Below are 24,915 nucleotides of genomic sequence, written 5' to 3' on the forward strand. Positions count from 1 at the left end.
CTATCTATTCAGACTTTTTTCTATTTTAAATTCCTTCATATATATCATCTTTGATTTGCATTTTAAACTCATTTTTTAATTTATATATACAAGTTATTTTTGTATCTTAAAACCCTATATATCTCTATTTGGAATTTTTTTACATTCATATAATATAGTAGATACAGGTTTTTATTTTGAAGTCCTTTTATATATAAAAATGAATATTATTTTTCAATATATATAAAAATGAGAGATTTTTCTCTACTTCAATGCCTCACACCCATATTTACAGTTTTTAATATTTTTTTAACACCCCACACACCCCCACCCCCAAATTTTCAGGCATTTTGGGGCTGTGACACACACACCCCTTTTTTGGGGGGCCCCAACAGGGACCACCAGGTCACGGCTTGAAAGGAACTTGAAGTAGCTCATCTCAGCACAACAGGGTGCAAGCTCTGTGCGGCATTCTTGAGTAGGTTGCAGGCAGTATCTATCCCCATGGCTCTTGCTTTGCTTGCCAGATGCTGCAAGCTTCTCTCTGAACCCATCTGTCTGGACAGCTTCTGTCTCGATACCACTTTGAAACATCTTTGTCCCATGGCATGGGGTGCTGCTGTGTAGTGCTGCTCAGCCTCACCACAGGGAGCACAGAAAGCTTCCCCTCACCACTCAAAGTTGATGGCTGGCTTCTGGCCACTCAGAAATTTTGAATAAAAAGCTGTTATAATGATTGGCAGCTATATATGCTGAGAACCTGCGGTCCTTCTCTTCATGGGCATTTACACTGTTAAATCTTACCGCCAACTGTGGGGTCTGAACATGCTGAATCCTGGTAACTCCATACATACAGATTGCTGGTTTAGACTGCCGTCAAGGGAGGCTGCTGGCAGCTGGAATGAGAAAAAGACAGCCCTTGTGCTTAAAGATGGAGATTTGAAGCGACAGCATTGCAATAAGAAGTCACAGCATCTGCTCAGAAAAGGATATTTGTACGTGTTGCCCAAAAGGTATGCTAAGGGTGTGGGTGATGCAGAAAGGAGGTTTCCAGTCCCAGTGGGGTAAGGCTAGCTCTCATCATAAAATCAGCTGGATTTTAGCTAACATTAGGGACAAAGAGACAACTGTTTGGGCATCTTTTTTTTAAGCTGTTTTACAGAAACCTCACAGTCAGAGACAGTTTAACCTGGGGTTTCTGTAGCGCTGCTTCTTCCGGTACACCCTGGGAAAGCATGCACTTTTGTTTGTGCAGTGAAATGTACCAGCCAGATAAGATAAGCTCGAAGTGTTTAAAACGTCTTCCCACATGTGTTACCACTAGGGTTTCCCTGTGTGCAGAGCCTGGCATGTTAATCGGAGAAGCAAGAGTTTGCTGTTCACTGCTTTGTGTGCAGCAGCCATTCTGTGAAATGCAGCTGTATCGAATGTCTCTCTCCCTGAACATGAATCTGATGCTTATCAGATTCGCTTCCCGCCCCTGAACTGTGGTGCCGGCGTCAGGTTGCTGCAGCCTGTTTCAGTGATACATAGCCTGGTCATTGGTTCCTGCTCTCAAAATCAGAAAAAGGGGCTGTGCAGAAAACGATCAGATAGCAGGCTGAAGATCTCGCACCTCTTCTGCTTGCACATGCTCTCTCCATTCCTGATACGTCAATGAGAATTTTCTGTGCCCATATGAGAAGGGGGTAGGTAGAAAATGGTGAGTGCTACTGTCTTTAGGCAAAATCCCAAACTTTAATTTTTGGGAGGGAAGGAGAGAAATGGACCATCCTTGTTCTTTTTGCTTAATGTTCTCTTTTTAACTGAAAGCCCAACATTTAAAAGCTGGGGGTCTTTTTCTCCTTCCCCTACAGCAAAATCATCTGGTATAGTTAAAAATGCTTTGTATCTGGTTGGCCTGCTGTCTGATGAGGTGAGGAAATTGGGAAGCAAGGCCAGCAAGAAACAGGAAGTAAAACCAAGGAGTTTGCTTTCATTTTCTAAGCCAACCTTAGGAAGGAAGGGGCCACAACCCAAACAGCATTGCAAGACCCTCGCCACAGAGCAGCAACCGCTTGGTTTCTGTTTTATGACAATGAATGCTGCAGGGCTGCTCAGGAAGCAGCTTTTGTCACGGTGTAAATCTGTTGCCTGCATGGTGGTGTGAGGAGGAGTCCGCAGCACCTGCATGATGGGGACAGTTAAAGCACTTGGTGAGGCTGAAACTCACTTGGAGCCTTGCCAGGGTCTCTGTTTGCATGCAGTCCCTGCTGTGCTGGCAGTGTAAATCCCCAGGCAGTCCCCACCCAGAAGAGCTGACAGACTTGCCCTTTAAAAAGCTCTTAACTAAGAAGGAGGAATAACTTGTCCAACAGGAGGGACCTCAGGTTCATCCAACAGGTATCTTCCCCAGGGTCAGGTGTGACTGCAGCCAGCTTTGGCAGCAAAGGAGAGCTGCGGAGATGCTGCCTGGCTGCTGGTGCACATCTAGATCCCCAGAGGAACTTGTATTGAGGGAGGAGTACCACAGTGACCTAGGTTAAGAACACATCTCTATACATACCATCTGTTCTTCTGGGGACTCCCTATGGACTACCCGTATCCATCTTTTTCCCCCTTCAATCCTTAGCTCCTGTTTTCATGGCTGCGTCTGGATTTTCCCAGACAGGATGTGCTCAGCGGCAGCTGATGTTATCTGTCAGTGATGGAACAGGGGCTCTTGCTGTTCATAGCAAAGGCTGTTGCTCTGCTATGTGGGCTCTAAAAAGCCTGATTCCCGTAGCATTTGAAAGACATGGGGTTCCCAAATTCTTACTCTTTCAAGCTAGTCTTAAAAATCATGTGTGGAGGAAGGAGGTAAATAGTAACTAAAGCCAGACTCACCTGCTTTCCCTGGTTTCGCTGCATTAGGCTCTCCAGCCTGGCAGGAGAGCTCTCACGTTGCGCTCATTCACTTGTATGGACTATACTGTCCAAACATCACAGCTCAGCAGATGGTCCAAACCAGACCTTGTGTTGCACCAGTCAGCCCAGCTCTGATGCCTGTCCTGCCCAGTGTGCTGGCTGCAGAGTGAATTGAGCCAGCACCTGCTTGCAGAGGCAGGGCACAATGTTTATTGATAGGGAGGGGGAAGCGAGTAAGCCACAAAATGTGTGCAGGGCAAAGGGGTGGATCTAATTCTCAAGACGGTGAATTCCCTTTGAGGGTGGTCTGGGCTCCATGTGGAAGCTGGCATGCAGTTACAGCTGGGGTGTGTAGCTCACAGGGTAGTAATGCTGGTGCACAATTTGAAATCCTGAGTTCGATCCCTAAAGGGGATCCCCAGTCTGCCTCCGTCATAACATTACACACGCGTATCCAGGAATTCTTTCTTGATCCTGCACGGGCAGAGGCTCTTTCCACAGTAACTGGGCAGTAAGAGGCAGACCCGACTGCTACGCCCACCTCCCCAAACCCCTGGGAACACAGGACAAGACAGGGAAGGCTCGGAAACCTTGTATTACAAAAATAAAAGAGCGCATGGCGCAGTGTCACACGTGAAGCTGCCGTGCCAGGCTCCAGCACAGAACGTACCGATCGAAGGCAAATATAAAAAAGACAGACACTGTTAAACAGTCACAGGGCAACATCCTTAAGGCTGAACAATCCCAGCTGAACTGAGCTGATGTAAACCAAGGACCCTCCTTATTCGGAGCCCCAGCAAGGCAAGATTGGTGTGGCAGGAGCTGGGAGCTCTGCTGTGACTTACAGGCTAGGTAAAGCCTCCAGATAGTCTCCTCCTCCATGGTGGCAGGCCTGAAACGTACGAACAGGAGCCTGCAGAGGGACAGCTTCCAGTCTGGGGGCTCTACCCTGGTCACCTCTGCCCTGGCCTTATGGCCTGTAGGACCCCCCTAAGCATCCTGCAAAGAAGGCTGGGCTCCCTCCCTTCGCTCACCACCCCACAGGCCCTTGGGTCCCCTTTGCTTTACATCAGCTCAGTTAGCCCCTGGCTCAGCACTGCTCCGTGCCGTCTCTGCTGGGCTCCAGGGAAGGGTGGGCTGGCCCCACTCACGCTGACTTGGTGCCGCTCTCTACCTCCTTGTGCACCCACAGCTCCTTGTGCTGCTTGCGCCCGAAGCCCTCGTCGTAGTTGCCTTTACTCTTGAAGAGCTGCTGGAAGTGGGGCTTGCAGTAGAATTCCCCGTGGAGCGCCGCATAGCTGCCCAGGCTGGGGAAGGAAGGCAGGGTTAGCTGGGCACAGGGACTCAGCTGCAGGCTGGCAGGGAGCATGTGAGGCTTGGGGGCACTGGGACAGGGGAGGAAGGAGGCGGGAACACGCAACAGGGGGGACCCTTAGAAAGGGCCAACTGCTCCCTCCAGCCAGCTCAGGATGTTAGGGGCTGCTGTGAGCAGCATTAAAGGTCTGTACAGAAGGGGTCCCGCAGGGCAAGCTCAGCCTTGGCTCTGTGTCATCTAGGAGGAAGCTGTGGCTCAGCTCTGTGTTACCTTGGAGGTCTCTCCCTGCTTTTGAGGGATAAAACTCTTTTTCATACCAGGTGGGCAGATAAGCCCTTTTTTGCTGTGATGAGTGGGCTGGGGGCCTTTAGCTACCCCAGAAGAGGAGGAAGACCTGTGATGGGTGGGTGGGTGTGCTATTTGGAAGGGCCTCCCCCACCCAGGCTAGGCAGAGCCACAGTGACACCTATCCACCTTGCCATCAGCAAGCACCGCAGCAGCCTCCCAGGCCACTCACCTGAGCTTGGTGTGGCAGTGCTTGCAGCAGAAGCAGGCATTGTGGAAGACGAATTTATCCGCCACCAGCCGCTCCATGGGATAGACGGTTTTCTGACAGGCAGTGCACATCTCCTTCACTTGTGCCTTCAGGCTGAAGGACTGGGCAAGGGGAGACCAGAGGGAGGGAGGATGAGCAAGGGGTTTGGGATATCCTGTGCCTGGCTCCCACCACAGCCCTCTTCCCTAACATTCATGCTGCCATTTGTTGGAGCATTGGTTAGCGTGAGGCAACCCCATCTCCCCTCGCCCTCCCTGTACCGCTCCACTGAAGCTGGGCTGGACCGGTGCTTGGCCTTTAGGCTTTAGGTCCTTCCCCCCTCGCTGTGAATCAGTAGGATGCGGTAAGATTGCAGGTACCTTGGAGCGCTGCACCGTGCTGCCTCCTGAGTTGTTCTTTGCCTCCTAAGAAGGGAAGAAGAGAAATCAAAATGAGAGCCTGGACTGACAAGCCTGGCACCGGGTTGCACTGAAGGAGGAGCAGCAGAGGATCAGTACGGTCAGCTGAGCTGCAGGACCTTGGGGCATGCCAGCGGCCTCTGCCTGGCTGTCACAGGCACACGGTGACCATCTCTGAACTCACTTGCGCAGAAGCCATGACCTCTGTCAGGTCCTCATGTGCAAGCTATTTCCTGTGCTGTGGTGCTCTTCCCAAAGAGAGGAGAAGGAAGAGAGGAAAATACAAGAAGAGTAAAAAGCATGTACATATTGCAGAGAAGGAACTCTGGGCACCAGGAGGCTCTGGTACTTGCCCGGGGCTGTGGGGGCAGAGCAGCCAGCTCTCTCATCCAGCACTGCTCACTGAGGCCTCTGTCTCAGACATAGGAGCATGGCACAGCTTTGCTTCTTCCATGGCCAAGGTATAGCAGACCTCTTCGGTGGTGGTAGCACCCAAGCACAGATCCAGGAGATGTCACAGTGTAGGCATTGCAGAGCACAGCCCAAGGGTAACAACTCTCCCACTGATGAGCAGCTCTCACCATCTGCAGGCATCAGTTACTGTCCTTGGCTACCCTGGCATTACCCCCCAAGGAATAAGAGCAGCAAAGCAGAGGAGCCCTGCTTCCACATCCCTGGGGGACAGTTTGGTCCTGTGGCAGGCAGAGAGGGGGAAAGGGCTTGCTGAGCTGCTGCAGCACAAGCCCCTGGCAAAACGCTCTCTGTGATGACCTGCACTGGCAAATTGTCACCTGCTGGCTTATGCATCTACTAACAGCAGCTCTGCTTTGGTAAGAGATGCTGCTCATGCTCCTTCTGGCCAACCAGAGTTTACCCCACAGAGCTGGAGAGTGATAATAAACCCTTCTCTTGCTGGATGTGCACAGGACTCTAGTAATGCTGCCAGTGAGGGTCTTTGCCTGCAGCCGGAGGGTGGTAGGCTGCCAGTTCCTCCAGGGCATAACTAGGGTGCCCCTCACCGTCATGGAGCACATTGTGCTGGTTCCCCCTCAGCGGATGTTTCATTTCTGAGTTCCTCCGCTAGCTCCGTTACCAGCCCGTCACACTGCTGTGCTGCACAGGAAACGCCTGCACTGCAAGCCAGAGTGAAAAGCCTTCAGCCTTGGGGGGTGGGGGGTGGGCAGGAGGGGCAGCGGGGCAGGTCAGAGTTGAAGACACGCTCCATGGCATTCCTCAGCTTGGTGGGGGTAGACATTACTCGGACCCTGCAGCTGTGGGAGGAACAACAGGGCAGAGACACCCAAACACCGAGTGCCTGTGCCCCTGCCGCCAGGATTTCAGAGCAGGGTCTCAGTGCATGCTCTCCCATCTGCAGCTGCAACAAGTCATCTCTTCCCAAATCACCTCCCACTCCTCCCCTTTGCTTGCCCCACCGTGCAGCCCCACAGTCCTGCACCCTCCCCAAGCTGACTGCACAGGCACCCACTGGGTCCTAGTCAGCCACCTGCAAGTATTTTAGCCGGCTTTTGCACTGATGAAAATGCTCCCTTCTTTCAAGCGATCAGGATCAAAGGGGTAAACACACTTTTAGCAAGGTGAACCAGCCAGGACCGCTTTACAACAGACTGGCTCACCCTCTGCACTGTTTGTTCCCAAGGTTGGGGCAGTGTGACCCCAGAACATCATCCCACTGCCTCTTTGTCCTTCCTCTTGCTGCTGGTTTGGGGCTGCTTGGCCAGCACTGCCCCTTCTCTCTGCCCCCAGGCTGATCTTCCATCCCCTGTTCCTCCTGTTTTATGCTTCCCCATCGTCTCTCCTTTGTATTTTTTGGAAACGGTTTGTCTAAGAGACACACAGGAAACTCTCACTTTACTGAGCTGCCTCTTCAGACGTTTCTCAGCTGCTCTCATTGACTCAGGTCAGGGACATGATTTTCCTCTCACTCCCACAAGGCTGGAAGAGTAAGCCAAAGTCAACAGAGGGACATGGGCAGCGAAGAGACTCAGGCCACGTAAAACCAGCTGCATCCCTTGGCACTGGTACAACAACCGCAGGTGCTCTCCTGGGGTTAGGATTTAATATACTGTTTCCAGGCTCAGCTGACCAGAGCTAAGGAAAACGTTGCCTCTTTGGAGCTGGAATACATCCATTCCCAAGGCTACAGGCAATCCACCGTTGCTCGTCACTTCCTGGCAGCCTTCTGGCTCTGATCAGGCATGCTATCTATTTCATATCTGATATATCCTCCCACAGGGAAGGGCCATATCCTGTCCCATCAGGAGATGTTCTTGAGCCTTTATGCTTTTCCATCTCCAATCACTCCAATCTTAAGCAGCTCACATGCTCTCAGTTGTGATCATAGAAAGCCATGGAAACACAAACAAACAGTCAGCAACCCGAGACGGGAGCAGGGTGAGCAGCTCTGTACGGACCAGAGCCTGGATGCTGGCATTGCAATGTGCTCAGCAAACCGCGCCTTCTGCTGGAACATTCCCATCCCCAGTTTTGTTGTTTGGGTAGCAGCGACTGTGCCTTTGATCACCCTAAAATGTCAAGTTCAGAATACAGCTTCTGTACACAACCCTCCATCCATGAGAACCAAAACCCGGTTTGAAATTCTCATACAAACCGCAGGGGATGCTACATACATGAGTTGGGGGTGGGCTGGCGGGTCCTGTGGCCTGGAACATGGTTCCTTCCCCTCCTCTGTCTATTTAATCCTGAGCTTGAAGTTTGTGGGCCGATGTTCCCGGGGGAGGTGTCTAAGACAGACCTCTTGCAACACCTGGAAAGGAAATGTCAACACAAGTGTGGCTGGTTTCATCACCCCAAACCCAGCAGCTGCATAACTCTGCAGGAGCTGGTGCGTGACAGCGGCAAGCTCGAAGCTTCCTCCATGGGGTCTCTGCAGCCACTTTGGTCTAGGGATTTCTTGAGGGATCCAAGATATTTAGGCATGCCAGACTGGACTGGCAGACAGGAGATGCAGGTCTGGAATACTGCTCGGTTTTAGGAAGCTGGCAGGTGATCAGGGGCACTGAGGTGAGGCTGGCATACAGCTCCGTAGCTCTAGTCCTCCTTCCCATACAAAGATACTGGGCTAGGGTGGGAGAGGGCTGCTGGAAACATGAGCAGAAGGCGATGTGGTGGCTTCTGCTCCAAACCCACGCATGGAAGGCAACTGCCAGGTGACGGCCAAGCTGTTAGCAGCAAGGCTATGGCTCCCAGCAGAGCCACTGTCCTGCCGAGGCAGCAAAACCAGCACCCAGTGTTTCACTGATGTAGCCACTAAAGGACTGGCATTGCTGGAGCAAGGACAGTGATTTTAGTCTAATTTTAGCCCAGAAAAGCCTTACTGAACAGAATAGATCACAGCTCAGCAGAGCGAGTGATGGGGCTTTTGTCTTCTCTGGGGAGCCCACATTGCCTTTAGGCTGAGACCCGTAAGCTGTGGCCTCTGTGCAATGTGCCAAGTGCCCAGGAGGATGAGTTTGTCAGGTCTTGGACCAATTTTAATGCAGCACAGGAAAAAAACCCACCAGCATTGCAAATCACCCCTTTTGGTAAAAATTAGCTGAAACGGCACTGACAGATCCTCAGGGTTTTTTCCCCATTGCACCCTACCTTCAAAACACCCATAAAAGGTCAGGTTTGATGGGCCCGGTTTTGCATATGCAAGACAGAGATGGGGGTTGAGCAAATGATGCAGAGGGAGGAGCAGAGTAGGGAATCGGAGGGTGAAGGGGTGGCTGTGCAGCTTTGCCATGATGGGGATGTGCTGGGGGCTGGCAAACCAGCACCCCCCTGCTCCTGTCTGGAGCTGCTTTCCTCTCCTCCTGAAACCTCTTGTTCTCATATTGTCACCCCAAAAACTTTCCTGCCGCCCAAGGGCTAGGGTAGACCCTGAGAAAGCCCCAGCGCAAAAGACATGCCAGGGTGGAGGGCCTGGGGCAGGGGACGTCTCCGCTATGCCAATCTCATGGTGACATTTGTAAACCGGCCCTGGGTTTTCGGGACTCTTTGGCTGCCTAAAACATGCCAACACCCAGCAGCTGACATCAGCCTTACATTGTGCTCAGCTGAGCACCCAAAGTCACTGCTTTGAGAATTGAGGTCTTTGCTCCAGGTCCTGAGCAGTAGCGGGTGAGCTGGGGTACCCCATGCAGGCCTGGGGGGCTGGATGGCCCTCGTCACAAACATTTCACAGCCTTGCCTGAGAATATGGCTCCGATTTTACCTAAATCACTTCCCGTCTCCTCTGCGGTTTGCTTGTTATTTCCTGCTCAACAAGCGGGGCGGATGGCAACACACAGGCGGCTGCTGCTGTACCCAGCATACGCCGGGGGCCGGGGCAGACCTTGCCAAGGAGCAGCCCCGGCAGCAGGGACTTGTGACCCAAGCCCACAGCCCCTCTTTGCCCCCCGTTCCCTAGGACAGGACCCTCCACCTCATGTCTCCAGGGTCTGCACAGTGCCTAGAGCCCAGCGCAGACCCGGGGGGCACCCCTCTGATCCCTACCCCATGCAGGCTTCTAATGCGGATGCACAACCCTCCCCCTTTTCACCTGCCTTTCACCCTCTCCCCTGCCTTTGCCACAAGCATCTCTCCACCCCCAGCTTACCTTCCTCTTCCCTCACAGCTCATCTTCCTCCCCTACCCCAGCCTTCTTTCCCTCAGTTTCCCCGGTCTCTCCATCATCCCCCTCTTGCCCTTCCCCATACACACATGCTCCCCGGCGCCTTCCACCTGCTATTTGTTCCTTCGCTTCTCTTGCCCCCAAACCCTGTTCCCTTCAATGCCATCCCACTTATCCTACTCCATGGCTTGATGTTCTCCATCCAGCCCCATCCTCTTAACATCCCTCTTCCCCTCTGTACACGTACCCTGCTTGCAGCTTTGTGCCCACGCTCTCCTAGCCTTCGTTTCAAATGAGAGGTCCCCTCCGGTGTAGCTGCCCTACAGGCACATGAGTAGAAGTCGCTAAATGTCCTTCCTGCCGAAGGACAGGAGGCAAGAGTAGAATCTCAAAGGGGAAGGGTGTGCTGAAGCAATAAGGGAAACAGAGCAAGTTAGAAAGCACAGGAGGGTTTCTAGGAGGCTCTCGGCTGCTGTCATCGCTCTTCCAAGGAGGCATTAGTCGGCACAGGATGGGATTTGAGCCCAAGGCAGTCAACACAAGCCTCCGTGAGCAGAGGAACACCAGTGGCACAGGCTTTGCTTAAGGACATGCTGCCACATTGATGTTACGAAGCCTTCACAATTGCTAGGGCAACCCTCCAGCACACAGGGAGGGGCTCGCTGATTTTCTGAGGAGCACAGAGGGCATCTGTGACAAAGCAAGAAAGCCAAGTCCGAGTCTCCACCGTGGAGGCTGGCACTGTAACTGCTAGACCTGACTTCTCCAAACCTCTGTTCCCTAAGGCTCTTAGCCATCTATGCAGCCTGGGAAGAGCAGGGCTGAGGACTGTCCCTCTCCTAGTCATGCAGCCAGCAATTTCAGGCATCTGGCTCAGGACAAGGTGAGAACCCCTTTGCTTTTACAGTCTCCGCTCTTCCTGCCCCTGTTGGGAACATCCAATGGCCAGTGTAAACAAAAACTCCCTTTCTCCAAGGGATCCAGGTTTGTGCTGTCTACTCAGGGAGACAGAGCTGCTTCTGATGGCAGCACTGGTGGCCACAGCATGACAGACACAGAGGGAGGTGGATCTTGGTGTGCTCCAGAGACATGGCACCACAGCCAGCAGGATGCACTTGGTGCCCGAGCGGCCAGCTCTGCCTGCCCACAGGTCATCACAGGCAGCTGCCAGTGCTGCTCTAGGGGCTTTTTTGGCGATCTCAGCAAGCTGATGTTTGACTGAGGACCTTGGGGTTGGAGCTTGTCCGGCATCCGCAGGGGACATGTGCCTGCTGCTGTTTAAGAGCAGCTAGAGAGGTGCTATGGCTCTGGGTATTCTAGCACCAAACAGGGAGCAGTTTGGGGTGAGGAAGGCAACATTCATTCCAGAAGCTGCTCGGTCACAGAGCTTTTGCCTAGCAGCCTCTCCCATCCCCTCTCACCTTCCTGCCTGACTCTGGGGGCAGTTGTAGGGAGAGGGAAGCATCTGGGGTGGCCCCTCAAGGAAATTCCCCAATCCCCCTGACCTGACTCTGAAGCATCACATTTCCCACAGCCAGGATGGGTGCAGGGAGCCTTTCACCCTTTCCCCTCACCAGGAGGGCTGCCCTTACTGCTGAGCCAGCCTGCTCCCAGCAGGCCTCCAGCCCCGTGCAGGCTAATGGCCTCTCCGAAAGCTGATGGGTTTCCGGCATTGGAAAGCAGTGTGACTGCAGAGGGCAAGAGGCCCCTCTTTGCCATATGGTTCCCATTAGCAGCCCTGTGAAATGTATGTTTACTGCTGGGATCACTGTACCATTGCAAGAGACTTTCCCAAAGGCAAAGTGTGGCATGGGGGATCCAGGCCCCTTCCTCCTCCCTCCTGGGAGGACGCAGAGTATTCCCAGCAGCATGGCAAGGCATGGGCAGGGGCTCAACACCTCAGAGAGGCTGTCAACCCTCTCCCCCAGGAAATCGTGGGCTAAGCCGATTGCTGTGGGGACTGATGTCCCTAAGATCAGGTGCAGGATTAGTGCAGCCTACACACAAGACAGCTGCTGACCCTCCAGCTCTATGGCCAGCTCAGCCCATGGTGTCTCTCAGCAGGACTGTGTGGGAAGGTGAAGAGGAGCTGGAAGAACCTGTCTCCTGAGCCCAGGAATCACCCAGCTCACTGGCCAGCTGGTCCATTTCTGCAGCCTATGGGCCTCACAGCCAATTCACACCAATGAAACAAAGTGTGGTGCAGAGCCAGCATCAAAGGGGCCAATGCCAGAACTGGGCACAGTGACCCCAGTACTGCTTCAGCTTGTCACGTGTGGGAAGAAACAGCAAGCTGCAGTTTGGGGGGGGGGCGGGGGGGGGGGGGGTGAAGGAGCAAGCCTGGTCGTCATGGCTCCAGCTTTAGCCATGGAAGACCCTAATTCAGCTTCAGATCTTGGCTCCTTGTGTGGCTTCAAGCCAACTGCTTGACCTCAACCAGTATTTGGGACCCAGGGCATGTCCCTGCTGGCTTGACATGGGGCAGAGGACTCCAGGGAGGAGCAGCCAGGCCACTGCTGTGGACACCACTACCCTGCTCATGAGGTTTCTGGAGAGCAGCCCCACCACACAGACCTGCCCCAGCCCACACCCCACAGCACAGAGCTACCTTCCACCAGCCTGCCCCACTAATCTGCTTTCCACCCACATTCTGCACCCAGGCTGCCTCTTGAAAGGCTGTCGGTGCACAGGAAATCTGCAGTCGAAACGCTGAGGGATGCTGACAAGGAATAGTTGTGGGGAGGAACAGGGCTGTCTTTGTCAGGGCAACAATGGAGGACCCACATGAGCAAGGAGGGAGCCTGAGGGAAGCCCCTGCCCACCTGCTCTGCTCTCCCACCTTTGTCCCTGCCTCAGCTTGCCTCCCCTGAGGAGGAGGTGCACAGCCCTGGAAGGACCAGGGGCAAGGGGGACCAGGCTGGTCCCCAGCCCCTGCCTCTCAGCACGGGGGCAGACGGGGCAGGAGGATGCTGCCGGGATTCATCCATTTTCCAGAAGCAGAAACTGAAGTACAGAGCAGCCCATTCCTGGGACCGTGGCCATGTTTAATGGCATCCGTTAAAAATCATGGTCTGAAGGGAGTCTCTGCTCCCTGGGATCTCGTACCTTCCTAGGAGTTCAGATACAGCAAATACAGCAGAAAACCTGCTGGGAAGATGAGAAGAGCCTCCTTCCATTTTGCTGTCTCTTCGCTATCCTCTTTCCTGCCTCCACCTAAATAATCGTTTCCTTGGGGCACTGTATCAAGTGCTTTCCTTAAATCCAGATTCACGAGGCCCTGTTGTTTCAGAAGTCAGTTATCATATCCAAGGAAGATACTGAGCCAACTTGACATGATCTGTGTTAAAACCACACTGCATTTTATTCTGCTTCCCAACACCATGTCTTTGATTACTCTTCCAAAACCTATTCTAGAAACTCACCTTTTCTTGTATTCCAATTAATGGACCTGTAATTGCCTGTAATTTCCTCTTTTCCCAAACATAACCTGTAAATGTTATGTTGGCTAATCTCCTGTCACGGAATATCACCTGTAAAACACCAGACTTTAGACTGGCATTTCTTATGTGGGTTAGCCCATATTTTAAGCAAAGTGCTGAAAGAACCCTGCCAGTCCCTCCTGAGAGCTTCTGCTGTTTCACCATCTGCAGACACAGCAAGAGCAGAAGTCCTGTTCCAGAGAGGCCAAAACACAGCACAACCACTTTCCACGGTCCCTGCCCCCACACCACCCCTGCGAGAACTGCTGCGTCCTCCTGCATTTGCTATCCAAATGCCGATTGTGTCAAAAAAGCGCACCACCAAAATGATATTCATAGGTTAAATCTCTCAAAAGATCATTCTTTTTGAGCTGCTCTATTTTCAGCCTTCACCTCCATCCTCCCTTTTAGGATCCAACATGCCATACAGCCCAGTACAGGATCTGGTGCTCTGCAAGGCCACACGATTTCAGTGTGCCAGGAAAAGCAAGCCCTGGAGAGGCACATCAGAGGTTGCTGAGGATCCTTGTGTCTGAAAACCCTTGAGCTGGCCATATGGAGAGGGTTATGGGCACACCAGAGGAGTGAGAAATATGTCTAAAGTGTGCTTAATATTGATTGCAATAACCCCTTCACCCAGATTTAATGTTTTCCATCCCAGAGCTTTTGCTAACAGCTAGGTAAGCTCTGCAACACCCCCAGATGGCAGATAAAAATGACTTCACTGGAAAGTGAAAGGCAGACACCTCTGAGGGAACATGGCAGCTACCTGACAATGGACAACAACCCTGCAAAAGCTGAGGATGGGCAAAAAGGAAAAGAAAAAAATCCACTGCCCTGTAGGACTGTAGGGGGTAGTTGTAGGCTCACAGGACTGACTCGCTGAAGGAAGCCAGAAGAGGAACTCCCTTCTCTAATGAGAAATCTCATGAGATTTTTGTTGACCAAAAAAGGTCAGGAACCTAGTTTTAAGCTATATGAAAAAGACGACGCATTCAGTCACTTCACAAAGCCCAAGAGGCTGGTTCTGACAGACCCTCACTTATTAACTGGGAATTTGCTTCTTGCAGGGTTCCCATTTAAAAAGGACATTAATGCTGGAGCCGCTTTGGACTAGGCTTGATTGGTTGCCCTGCAATTATTTTGTAATCTACATTAATAATGCTGCAGATGTGCTACTCCTGGCCAAAGACACAACAGCTCAGCTGGGGCACCCAATGTCTTCCCTGCGAGAGCCCTCACATGATGCCTTTGGTGGGCAAAGCCCAGTTTCCAAGGCATGATCCAGGCTGCTGAATTATGTTCTTTCAAAACTGATGCCCACCCCATGAACAAAAATCAGCAGAAAAGTGATCAAAAATATGATCTGTAAGGTAGCTTAGCTGGTTTTAACTGATCCAAGGGGATTAGACAGATCAGACTGTCTCAAAACATGCTAGTTACAGCACCGGACTGGGACTCAGGAGACCTGGGCTTGATTCCCAGCTCTGCTGCCGATTTTTGGGTGACAGTGGACAAATAATTTCATTTTTTTCCTGTTCCCTTCCCCCCCCCCCCCCCAATGAAAGCAGAGCTGCTCTCCTTTGTGAAGCCTTGGGAGATCCCTGGCTGTATAAGGTTTATGTCAGAGATCAGGGTATTTGCGTTGTTATTAAATCTCACAGTCATGCAACAGCCTCCCTAGGGAAGCGGTGTAAAGACCTGTCACTGGAAAGGTTTAAAGACAGGCTGGATGAGGTGGTAGGAGACACACTAGCGAGCATTAGCAGGCATTAACAAAGGGGGATAAGGGAGTTGGGCTCTAACAGGTTTTCTTCCATCTCTGCTCTTTCCAATCAGCTTAATAAAATGCATCTGTCCAGCCCCACTCTGGCACATACTGCAGCACACAAAGGGGGAATTACAGCCCAAATGGGAGGCGTGAGCGCCAAAACTCTGCACCCCAAGATGCCCGCTGCAGTGGATCCAGTGAACACAGGCCTCTGCTTGCTCTTGTCCCCATGACACGCTGGGTACAAGCCCCTCACCCCCTCAGCTCACGCAGGGCACGGGGTGCTCACCCCCCCTTCAGCAGCATTGCTCCTCAACAGGCTCCTGGAGCTCAGACAGCGTCTCCTTGCCCCCACCTGACCCCAGCGAGGCCACCCAGGGCTGAGAACGGACCCCCGCTGTGTTTCCCCTCACCCTGAATCTGCTTCCCGCGACCACCTTGGCCGAGCCTCCTCCTAAAGCAAAAAAGTTCCCAGCGCATCTGGGTGGGACCTCCTCCCGGGGAGCTGTGCGGGGGGGGGTGAGCCCCCCCCCCCCATCTGCTGTGTGGCTGGCCAGCAGTGCTGCTTGCTGGCGCTCTCCCTGTCTTTGCATTCCCCCCTCCTCTCCATCCCTTTCTCCCCGGGTGCTTGCCTCTCTCTCCGTCCCCACCGCTCGGTCTTGCTTTCTCCCCCCAGCGCCTGCCTCTCTTCCCACCGCTGAGCAGAACTGCGATCGGCAGCAATCCCCGGGATGGATGAACCCCCTCGCTCCCCGCATCTCGGGGACCACCCTTGTCTCCCGCCGAGCCGCCCGCTGCCTCTCAGCCCTGTTGTTCTCCCCAGGAGAAGGCTCACCATATGCCTGGGCTCCTCACGGCGATGCCGAGCAGGAGGGCTTCACCCCGGTAGGGTGAGTCGGTCTGTCCGGCCGTCCCTGCTGGCAAGGGTGTTCTTGCTCCCTTTCTGCTGGTTGCAGAGGCCGGGGCTGCGGGAGCGGTTTCCTGCGAGCTCCCCGGCCGCCTCCCGAGCCCTTTTATCGCCGGGCTGCCGCGGTGATTGGCTCTCGGCGTCCTACCGGCTTCCAGCCGCTTGCTCCTTTGTGTGAAGACAACCTCTAACCCCAAGCCTTCCCCAGCCCCTCTCTTCCCGGGCTCCCTCTCCCCAGCACCCCCCGAATCCCCACAACCTCCTTGACTTGGCTGCCGACCCCGAGAATTTTCCTCTCCGCTTTCCTCCCTGCCGGCAGCGTGCCCCCCCCCCCCCGCTTTAGTTAGCCTTTGCCCAGCCTCTCCCCCCACTCCTTGCCATGTTCTGCGTGTGCAGATGGGCTTCGTGCGAGACTTCAGACATGGCCTTGGGCTCTCCCCATGTGGCACTGACCCACTCGTGTAAGATTTCTTGCAAGCGTCCTGGAGGATCCAGGGTCTGCAAAAGCCAAACTTGTCCGCCCCGCCCCCAGCCTCAGCAAACTGTTTGCAGAGGAAGGGTCATATCAGGCAGCGGCAGGAAAGGGGGATCGCAATACCCCTAGCTCCTCACCCGCCCTGGGGGGGGGGGGGGGGGGGGGCAAGGCTGAGACGTGCTGGTTTCAGAAATCCGGGTTTTGCTCCACGGAGAGTTGATGAGCCGTGCATAGGAGCAGTGCTGTGTATGGTAGTCGGTAGATCTGCCAGGGCAGGTTCTCAGCGGGCAAGCAAAATTGCTGCCTGGAAATAAAGCCAGCTTCCCTTGTGCTGCCCCTAGGCTTTGGGATCGGGTGGCTGAAGTTTGGAGGGCTGGGATTTCCCCAGGAATGGGGCAAAATGTTAGGAATAAATAGGTTAAATATTAAGAGTTAAAACCTGAAGGGAACTCGGAGACAGTTTGAGACCAGCCAAGGAAGCCAGGATGGCCGTGAGCCAGCAGAAAGGCAGAGGGACCCTGTGGCTCTGAGGACTTCGCCTTAACCTCCCAAACTCTTCCAGTGGGGGATAAATGGAGGCAAAATATGCGATGGGTTGGTGGGAAGAGCTTTGATAATGATGATGCAGGAACAAACACGCTTGTTTAGGCTCCTCAACTCAGCATGGTGCCATTGGCAAGAGCTGAACGCCGTCTGGAGATGGCCCCGAGTCTGAGACAAGTGACTGCGCCCAGCACCAGAGGCAGGTGATCTTTGTGTGCAGAGTTTGTCTGTAATTCCCCGTACAAAAAATACGATTAAGGAATGTACGGCAGTGTTTATTAGACAAGGAGACAGCGGTGATATGATTTATCACCTCTGTCACTCTGCACTGCCCAAATAGCATCTGTGATGAAAAGGCTCGCTGCCACCAAGAGCAAATAAAAGAGTAATTTGACTCGATAGTAAAATTAGCTGTTGCTGAGCAGATCCAGACCCAGCAACAGGGATGGTCATACGTATCGTGCAGCAGGAGGTTGGCAGGGTGGCAAAAGCCAGTGTCCATCTGGGCATGGGGAAGAGCGGAAGAGTGTCCAAGGCATTGCCACGCTGCTCCGATACGAGGGCAGGTGTGCAGGAAGCCTGCAGCGAACGAGCCCCACTGAGAGCATGTCACCTGCGTGCTGCTCTGGGCATAAATGCACTGGCAAATGGGTCCTGTCTTCAGGCTTGGTCTGCCTCCCTTTCCCACAGCATCGCCCCACAGGGACTGGGTCTGGAGGAGGAGAGGGCTGGGAGCTCCTTCTGGCACCCACCCGTAGGGGATGCAGGATGGGTGCAGAGCTGGGGCCTGAGCCCATGTCCCATGGGAGCTCCCCTGGCACCAGAGTCCTTCCCGCAGCTGCTCTGCCTGCTGTGAGAAACGCTGCAGGTCCAACTCCCCATACATGCACAGGCACATGCATGCACACACATGTGCATGTATGTGGGCATATGCACATATATGCACACACATGCACATCCACGCATGCTCACCCACATGCACACACAAAAGCACATGCAGAGTAGCACGCTCATGCACTCTCACACATGTGCATGCACATGCACACAGGCACACATGCCTGCCCACACATCTATGCACATGCATGAACGCATGCAAGCGCGTGCATGCACACAGACACACACACGTGTTCACACACCCGCGCACACGCTCACACCCACGTAGACAGGGCTGTGGTCGATGCCAGGGCAGCACAGCCTGTGCAGGGGCTGGGGTCCGATGGTCTGCTCCACCTCGGGGTGGGCCCGGGTGGGGGTGCTGGGGATCAGCTCCTTTTCCTGTCGCTATGGCGACGTGGAAGGCCCCAGCAGCCTGCCGGGCCTGGAGGAGATGGAGGGGGAATGGGGATGGGGACGGGGGACGGGGGACGGGGGGGGGCGTGGCCCTCGCCCCTCGCTGCACCCGTCCCGCTGCCGGGCTCCGAGGCCGGGAGCAGGAGCCGGGGTGGCAGAGGGGCTGGCTCAGGCCGGGCTCGGAGGGCACAGGCAGTGCAGAGGGGAGCGGGGAGCGGCCCAGGGCTGCCCCGAGGGGCTTCAGCAACCGGGAACCCCCCGCCCACCTTGGCTCCCCCACCTCCTTTCCCCCGCCGGCAGGGGGCACCCCGCTCCCCGGAGCCCCGCCCCTCCGCTTGGTGGGCCCCCCTAGTCCTCCTCACACATAGGGGGCGCTGCGCTGCAGGGGCCGCCTTCGGAGCCGCTCTAGCCGCCGACGGCAGTGGTCAGCGGCGCAAGATGGCGGACGAGGGTTCTGTTTGCAGCTTCGTTTTCAAGAAGCGGGGCCTGGCGGCAGGTAGGGGCCGGCGCAAGCGGCCCAGCAGCGACCAGGAGCAGGGTGAGGGCTGGCGAGGGCTCGCGGAGGGCTCTCGGAGCCGGGCTGTTACGATACCCTGGGGAGGCGAAGGAGGGCCTGCTGCTACCCCGGAGCGCTGCCCCCACATGCTGGTGGTGCCTGGTGCTACCCCTCACTGCCCTCTCCAGCCGTACCGGTGTCCGTGTGGTGGAGGGGGTGAGAGGCTCCTCCCTGGCTGTGCCATTGCCCTCGGGGGTTCCGCCGGCTTCCCGCACCTTCCCGCGGGCGTCCTTTAGCCCGCGAGAGCGAGGAGGCTGCCAGCAGAGCCTGGACTTGGGCTGGGGTCCTGCCCACGGGCGCGCCCTCACCCCTGGGCTTTACCTCTCAGAGAGCAGCGGTGAAGAGGGCAGCACGGTGGTGCGAAAGGAGCGGCGGCGGGAGACCCACAACCCCATGATCCAGAAGGTAAGGGAATCACAGCAGGGCACTGGCTCCATCCGAGGTGCGTCCACAGTGGCCTGCCAAGCTCAAGCTAGATGCAGTGTTGGAGCCTTCCGTCCTTCATACGTGCTGTCTTCTTGCGCCTCAGACCAGGAGATGCATGAAGGAGAGGCCCGCATACGCAATGAGCAGCAGTGATGATGAGGATCCATCAAAGGAGATTGGAGTCACTTACAAATCGACAAGATCGGCGGTAAGGACCGGGCAAGACTGTGGTTCTGGGGTGTGAGGTCAGGTGGGACTGGCAGATCCTGCACTTGATAGAGAGAATTTGCCTCTGTGAATGTGGGATCAGCCATTCCTTCTTTTTTATCTATAGATGCCCCTCCCTGTCCCTTCCCTCTTAATAGGCAAGCACCTTGTGCTAGGTGTGTTCTCCTGATACCCCCTGCGTCCTCAGGAGGCCACTTAAGGTTGGCCTTTCCCTCTTAGAGTTGGGAATTAAAACCCCAAGATGCCACTGGACTTGCCCAACGTCGCACAAAATTTTCAGGAGAGGGAGCACTTGAATCAGGTTTGCCCTACCACTGGGTTCATGTTTTTGGTTTTAGACCATCTTCCTCCACAAAGAATTCAAGGTGACTTAGAAGGTGGTCCCATCTTTATCCTTGTGACTACTGATGGGGCAAGAGCTACAGAGAGAGGTCATTGTTTTCTTGGGATTGATGGGTGGGGTGTCCTGTTAACATCTGGAGTGGAGAGAAATCAGCTGTGAAGGTTTGGGCACAGCTCAAATTGCTCTTTCCACTGGATTCTTCTCTTAGCTCTCCTTTTGATCCAGTGAAGTTATGCTCATTGTTATAAGCCTGGGCAGGACATAAGTAAGATTAAAAGCAGGTATCAACACATGTTCCTCTTCAGACCTATTTCCTTATTGTCTGTGCCTCTGTATAAAATAGGAATAATGCCTAACAGCCAAAGCTGCAGGGTCAGTCTGAGGTCTCCTTGTCACATTAGAGGTTAATATGAATATAACCTCGTGCTGTAATTATTCACCCCTCTGGCTGCTGCCGCCAAGGGCGGGGCAGCATATTGTTAGCCCTGCTTGCTGTAGGAGAATGGGAAGGGAGCAGGAGGAGATGACAGCTTTGGGGCTCCAGAAGCTTTTGGCACATAAGTTGGATTTGGTTTTAATTGAGGTTGGCTGTAATTATTCTTCGGTTTCTGTGCAGCTGGTCCTGAAGATCTGATAAAAAACTAGGAATAGGTGTCTGTTCAGTCCATTAAAGAGGAATCTAAACCAGTCCACTGTGTTAAAACTGAATGTAAGCCACCCACAACTGGGTTACAAGTTCAGACATAACATCCTGCACATAGGCAGGATGGTCTCATGGTTGAAGTGTTAGACATGGGAGACCTGAGTTCAGCTTTCAGGTAAGCCGAGGCTGAGCGTGAAGGAGTAAAGTAAGGACAAGTGTTTCCTGCAAGCATTAGGCTGGATCCAGCCCATGGGGGATTTTCCCTGGCAGGTGCTAAGGGAAGGCAGAAACTTGTGGAAGGTAAAGCAGGCCATGTCCAGTACTTGCTCTGTGACCGACCTTCTAGGTAGTCAAGGAGCGATCTGTCTTGTACGGGTTTTGTCTTCGCTGTTGTCACAAGTTCCTCTTGCTTTTCAGAAACCTGTTGGCCCAGAAGACATGGGAGCCACAGCAGTGTATGAACTGGACACGGAGAAGGAGAAAGATGCCCAGGCCATCTTCGAGCGCAGCCAGAAAATCCAGGAGGTGAGTCAGCCTTGCTTTGTAAGAGTTAGTGCTCTACAGCAGGAGTACATGTGCTTTATTCATCCCCTTCTGCACACCAAGCAGATTTTGAGTCTCTTCCTCCCTGGAAATTTGAGAAGTCAAGAATATAACCCTTGTAAATAGGGGAATTTTCTGGCATCTTGGTATTAAGGAAGGCAGGGCTGGGAAGGGAGACTCGTGTCAGAGTAGTGAAAGCTAATGTGTCATGAAGCTTTCCTGATCCTTAATTGCCTTTCTCTTTGCTTTTCTAGGAGCTGAGAGGAAAGGAAGATGATAAAATTTACCGTGGTATTAACAACTACCAGAAGTATGTGAAGCCCAAGGACACATCGATGGGAAATGCCTCTTCAGGAATGGTCAGGTAGGTTGAGATGAGCCTTAGAGGACTGGGACCACAGAGGAGCTCAGGCACCATCCGCAAAGGCACCTGTTTGGGGCTTGAACTTTGCTGTTACTGCCAGCTTCTTTCTGTCTAACGAGTCCGGTGTCTGGTTCTGACCAGGCCCCCAGGGGCCATCTCCACTACAGCTGCGCAGCCAGCCTGAGCCTTCTCCCACCCTTTCAGAAAAGGACCCATCCGTGCTCCGGAGCACTTGCGGGCCACGGTGCGATGGGACTACCAGCCCGACATCTGCAAGGACTACAAAGAAACTGGGTTCTGCGGTTTTGGAGGTGAGTGGAACTTGCCTGCAGCTGAATACGTGCTGTGCCAGATCTGCAAGGGGATCCAGTCCAGCTTATGATCCTGTGTTTGTGGTGCTAAGATGTGCACATACTGGCTTACAGGCACTTGTTTGCAGAGCTGGTGTGTGATGCTGTTGAAAAGTTGTTTTATGTAACATTCTTGTCATTGGTGTTGGCCCTTCTGAAAGCTGATGGCCTGTAATCAGTGGTTATAAGAGTCCTGGGAGGGACAGCTGGGATGTTCCAGTGACCCACATTCCCACAGGTATCCTGGCTGCTGAGGCTATGTGAGGGATGGGATTTCCTGTTCCTTATCCCATTTCCCATGTGTGTAAATGCTGGAACTGTCACTGTAGCACACAGAGCACGATCTTCGTGGCCTGTCAACCCTGAGAGGGATCCTGTGCCTGCTCCAGGAGCTTGGTGCTGACCTAGAGCACAGGCAGGCAGGGAAGCGATCGGGTTTCACCTTCTGCTGGGCAAAGCTCAGGCTGCCCCTGAATGAAGTGTCCTGTTAACTCTCTACCCCACGCAGCCTAGCTGTTAATTCCTCTTTCTTTGTGCTGCTCAGACAGCTGCAAATTCCTTCATGACCGCTCGGACTACAAGCATGGCTGGCAGATTGAACGGGAACTGGATGAAGGCCGGTATGGAGTCAATGGTACAGCACCACCCCTTTGCTCTCCCTGTCCCTAAGCTAATGGTGGATGAGGCTACCAGGTCCTGCCTTTTGTCATGCTTAAAGCGAATGTGACTTAGGGATATTGGATCACTAAGAATGAAATGGGTCCTTTGCTGTCTCAAACTGCATGGGCCATGGGTCCAATTAATATTAGACAGAAAGGACTCTCTGTTCAAAAGCTGTGTAACTCCCTGCTGCAGGATAGCCTTAGGGCTAGTAACCGCTGACAGTGAAGAGCAAATGTGCTGATTTCAGATAACCACTGACTGTCACCAGAGAGAATTATTTCCTGTGGCTCTCTATCAAAGGATAGCACTGCTGTTGTATGGGTCCCAGCAGCGAGCTATGTGAAGCTGGGGAGATGTGACCATCTCCTGCCTCCCAGATGCACAGGAGGCGAGATGCTTTCATTCTATGTCACATCATTATTTCTTACTCACAGGGTCTGTAGCTGTGGCCCAAGGCTCATGAGCGTTGCTCATGAACCACTATGCAGTTGCGGGGAAAAAGGGGTTTCTTTGTTCAGTTGGAGCCAAAGAGTTTGGTGGCAGCTGGTTTGGAAGAAAATCTAAAAAATAGGAGGGGGCTGGAGGCTGTGTCTCTTCATAGCAGTGAGTGGGCAAGGTAGAAAAGAATTTGCTGTTGTGAGATGAGCAACAAGCACGGTGGCTCATTAGACCTAATTATATCTCAGTCCCACATGTGCTAGTGACTTCAGCACCACCCAGATGCCAGAGCTCTATTGTTTCCAGCAGAGATTTAATCCCACCTGCTATGCTCTCCCCATATTTAATATTTCATGCCCCACGCATGGGCTGGGCTGGCTGCCTCTGCTCTTGCTCCAGTCTGATTAACTTTCTCTTCTGCAGATGAGGAAAACTATGAGGTGAGCAGCGATGAAGAGGATATGCCTTTCAAATGCTTCATCTGCAGAAGTTCCTTCAAGAACCCCGTGGTCACCAAGTAAGCAGTTGTTCTGGCATGAGGAGCCAAGTGTCTGCTATCGATCCAGTTCACTAGTCATTCGCTGCCGAGGCAAATGCAAACACTGCCCACAGGCTGGTGGGCAGAACCTGCTTGTTGCCTGCTGTGGCTTTCTGGTGGGTGGGGAAATCCTCTGATAACCAGGGAGTCGCATAACTGCATCTGGAGCATCTCCTTGGAAGGGATGTCAAGCCTTTGTTGTCCAAGCACCTTTTAGATTTCCAGAGATGCTGCCTCATTACATCATCTTTCCCCTTAACCTTGAGACTTTGTTTTCATGCCTTCATTCCTCCTGGACACTGAGTGGCACACTGCATTGTGCGAGCAGAGAAACAGAAGCATGGGGAAGCCAAGAGCTTGCCAAGGATGAGGAGCAGGCTGGGGGCAGCGTGAACATCGCACGCTGCCAGCCCTCTCCCGCACTGCTGGCTGTCTCGCTGGGTACCTGGTGTCTGGAAGAGCTCACTGGTGACTCTGTGCCATCACTCCACATCAGTGAAGGAATGCTGAAACACCTTTCATGGGGACAGTGCTGCAGACAAAGCTCTGCATGCAGCTCACTTGCATCCCCCAGGGACCAGTAGTCAATAATTTCTAACTCCTGGACATCGTGGCTGTATCTGGTGACTTGCAGTGGCATGTTTCTCCGTACAGGTGTAGGCACTACTTCTGCGAGAGTTGCGCCCTCCAACACTATCGCAGATCCCAGCGCTGCTACGTCTGTGACAAGCAAACCAATGGAGTCTTCAACCCAGCAAAAGGTAACGGGCACCTGTGGGAGGGAGGGCTTTCAATGGCAGCATCTGGAGCAGCACCAGCTCCTGAGGTATCTTCTTGGTGTTGGACCTGGCCCTAAGGTGGAGCTCAGAGCTCTTTGCTGCTGGCAGAGCTTTCTTTAGAGCCAGGAGCCACTAAAGCATGGCCTGGGTGGCTCTGTAGGTGCAAAATGAGCATCTGTGCTTGCCCAGATGGGGAACTCGGGGTGTGTGACTTCTGGTGAGGGTAGGGGGGGGATGTGCTGTAGGAGTGGAGGCAGCAGCTTCTCTGATGCTTTAGTTGGCAGGTCAGTAACACACTGATGGATTCTGTGACTGTAACATCTGATGCTCTGGACTCGGCAAACGGTGGTAGCTCCTACCTGAGCCTTTGTGTAGGCAAGTGATTTTCGGTAGCTGCCCTGGTTCTTGCAGAGATCAGTGTTTACAGGACCTCAGCAGCACCTGGCTTTGGTGTGGGACAGCCCCTGCACCTGGAGTCTCATCCTGCTTATTCTGGTTTTTCAGAGCTCATGGCAAAATTGGAAAAACACAAAGGGGAGGAAGAAGAGGAAGAGCAGCAGCATTCAGACCATGGAGAGGACCCACAGTAGCAGAGCACCCTGTTGTGTATCTAGCTGAATAAAGCTTTCATTGGGGAGGGTGGGTGGTGGGGGTGGGAAGCTCATAGCAGCTGCCTTTGGGCCAGCAGCTGCGGCCAGTGCTTGTGTATCCAACCAGCAGCTACTAAAACAGTGTCCTGACTGTGCCGGACTCCTTGTTTGCTGCCCTGTGAAGGCACAAGCCAGAACAGGTAAGGTCAGACTCAAGAG

The 24,915-nt window shown here is 53.6% G+C and overlaps 2 protein-coding genes across 3 annotated transcripts; one reads left to right on the forward strand and one right to left on the reverse strand.

Annotated features, from left to right (window-relative positions):
- Nucleotides 1-3,187: 3,187 nt before the first annotated feature.
- On the reverse strand, nucleotides 3,188-15,978 carry LIMD2 (LIM domain containing 2). 2 transcript variants are annotated; one of them, XM_075722769.1, is made up of 5 exons: nucleotides 15,856-15,978; nucleotides 7,783-7,919; nucleotides 5,096-5,140; nucleotides 4,698-4,837; nucleotides 3,188-4,172 (listed from the first exon to the last, which is right to left on the reverse strand). In XM_075722769.1, exons 2-5 carry the CDS (start codon nucleotides 7,822-7,824, stop codon nucleotides 4,013-4,015), a joined length of 387 nt encoding a protein of 128 aa, XP_075578884.1. In that variant the 5' UTR covers nucleotides 7,825-7,919; nucleotides 15,856-15,978; the 3' UTR covers nucleotides 3,188-4,012. The 2 variants fall into 2 exon arrangements, with proteins under 2 accessions (XP_075578884.1, XP_075578883.1); XM_075722768.1 differs by lacking the exon at nucleotides 15,856-15,978 and adding an exon at nucleotides 10,018-10,099.
- A 2,695-nt stretch (nucleotides 15,979-18,673) lies between these two features.
- LOC104027164 (E3 ubiquitin-protein ligase RNF113A) lies at nucleotides 18,674-24,734 on the forward strand. Its single transcript, XM_075722755.1, has 10 exons — nucleotides 18,674-18,773; nucleotides 19,120-19,196; nucleotides 19,321-19,425; nucleotides 20,849-20,956; nucleotides 21,229-21,338; nucleotides 21,543-21,649; nucleotides 22,233-22,322; nucleotides 23,213-23,306; nucleotides 23,982-24,088; nucleotides 24,611-24,734. The coding sequence occupies exons 1-10, from the start codon at nucleotides 18,674-18,676 to the stop codon at nucleotides 24,694-24,696; spliced, it is 984 nt and encodes a 327-aa protein (XP_075578870.1). The 3' UTR covers nucleotides 24,697-24,734.
- The last annotated feature ends 181 nt before the right edge of the window (nucleotides 24,735-24,915 follow it).

This window comes from Pelecanus crispus, chromosome 18 (genome assembly GCF_030463565.1).
Source record: "Pelecanus crispus isolate bPelCri1 chromosome 18, bPelCri1.pri, whole genome shotgun sequence".
NCBI classification, from domain to species: domain Eukaryota; kingdom Metazoa; phylum Chordata; class Aves; order Pelecaniformes; family Pelecanidae; genus Pelecanus; species Pelecanus crispus.

Excerpts from the sequence above, each read along its gene's own strand:
- LIMD2 (XM_075722769.1), bottom strand. The coding sequence starts at position 7,824 with ATGTTCCAGGCCACAGGACCCGCCAGCCCACCCCCAACTCAT. Across the intron at positions 5,141-7,782 it reads CCAGCCCACCCCCAACTCAT|GAGGCAAAGAACAACTCAGG; the intron begins GTATGTAGCATC and ends TTCCCTTCTTAG. Across the intron at positions 4,173-4,697 it reads CACTGCCACACCAAGCTCAG|CCTGGGCAGCTATGCGGCGC; the intron begins GTGAGTGGCCTG and ends TTCCTTCCCCAG.
- LOC104027164 (XM_075722755.1), top strand. The coding sequence starts at position 18,674 with ATGGCGGACGAGGGTTCTGTTTGCAGCTTCGTTTTCAAGAAGCGGGGC. Across the intron at positions 19,426-20,848 it reads ACAAATCGACAAGATCGGCG|AAACCTGTTGGCCCAGAAGA; the intron begins GTAAGGACCGGG and ends CTTGCTTTTCAG. Across the intron at positions 23,307-23,981 it reads AAGAACCCCGTGGTCACCAA|GTGTAGGCACTACTTCTGCG; the intron begins GTAAGCAGTTGT and ends TTCTCCGTACAG.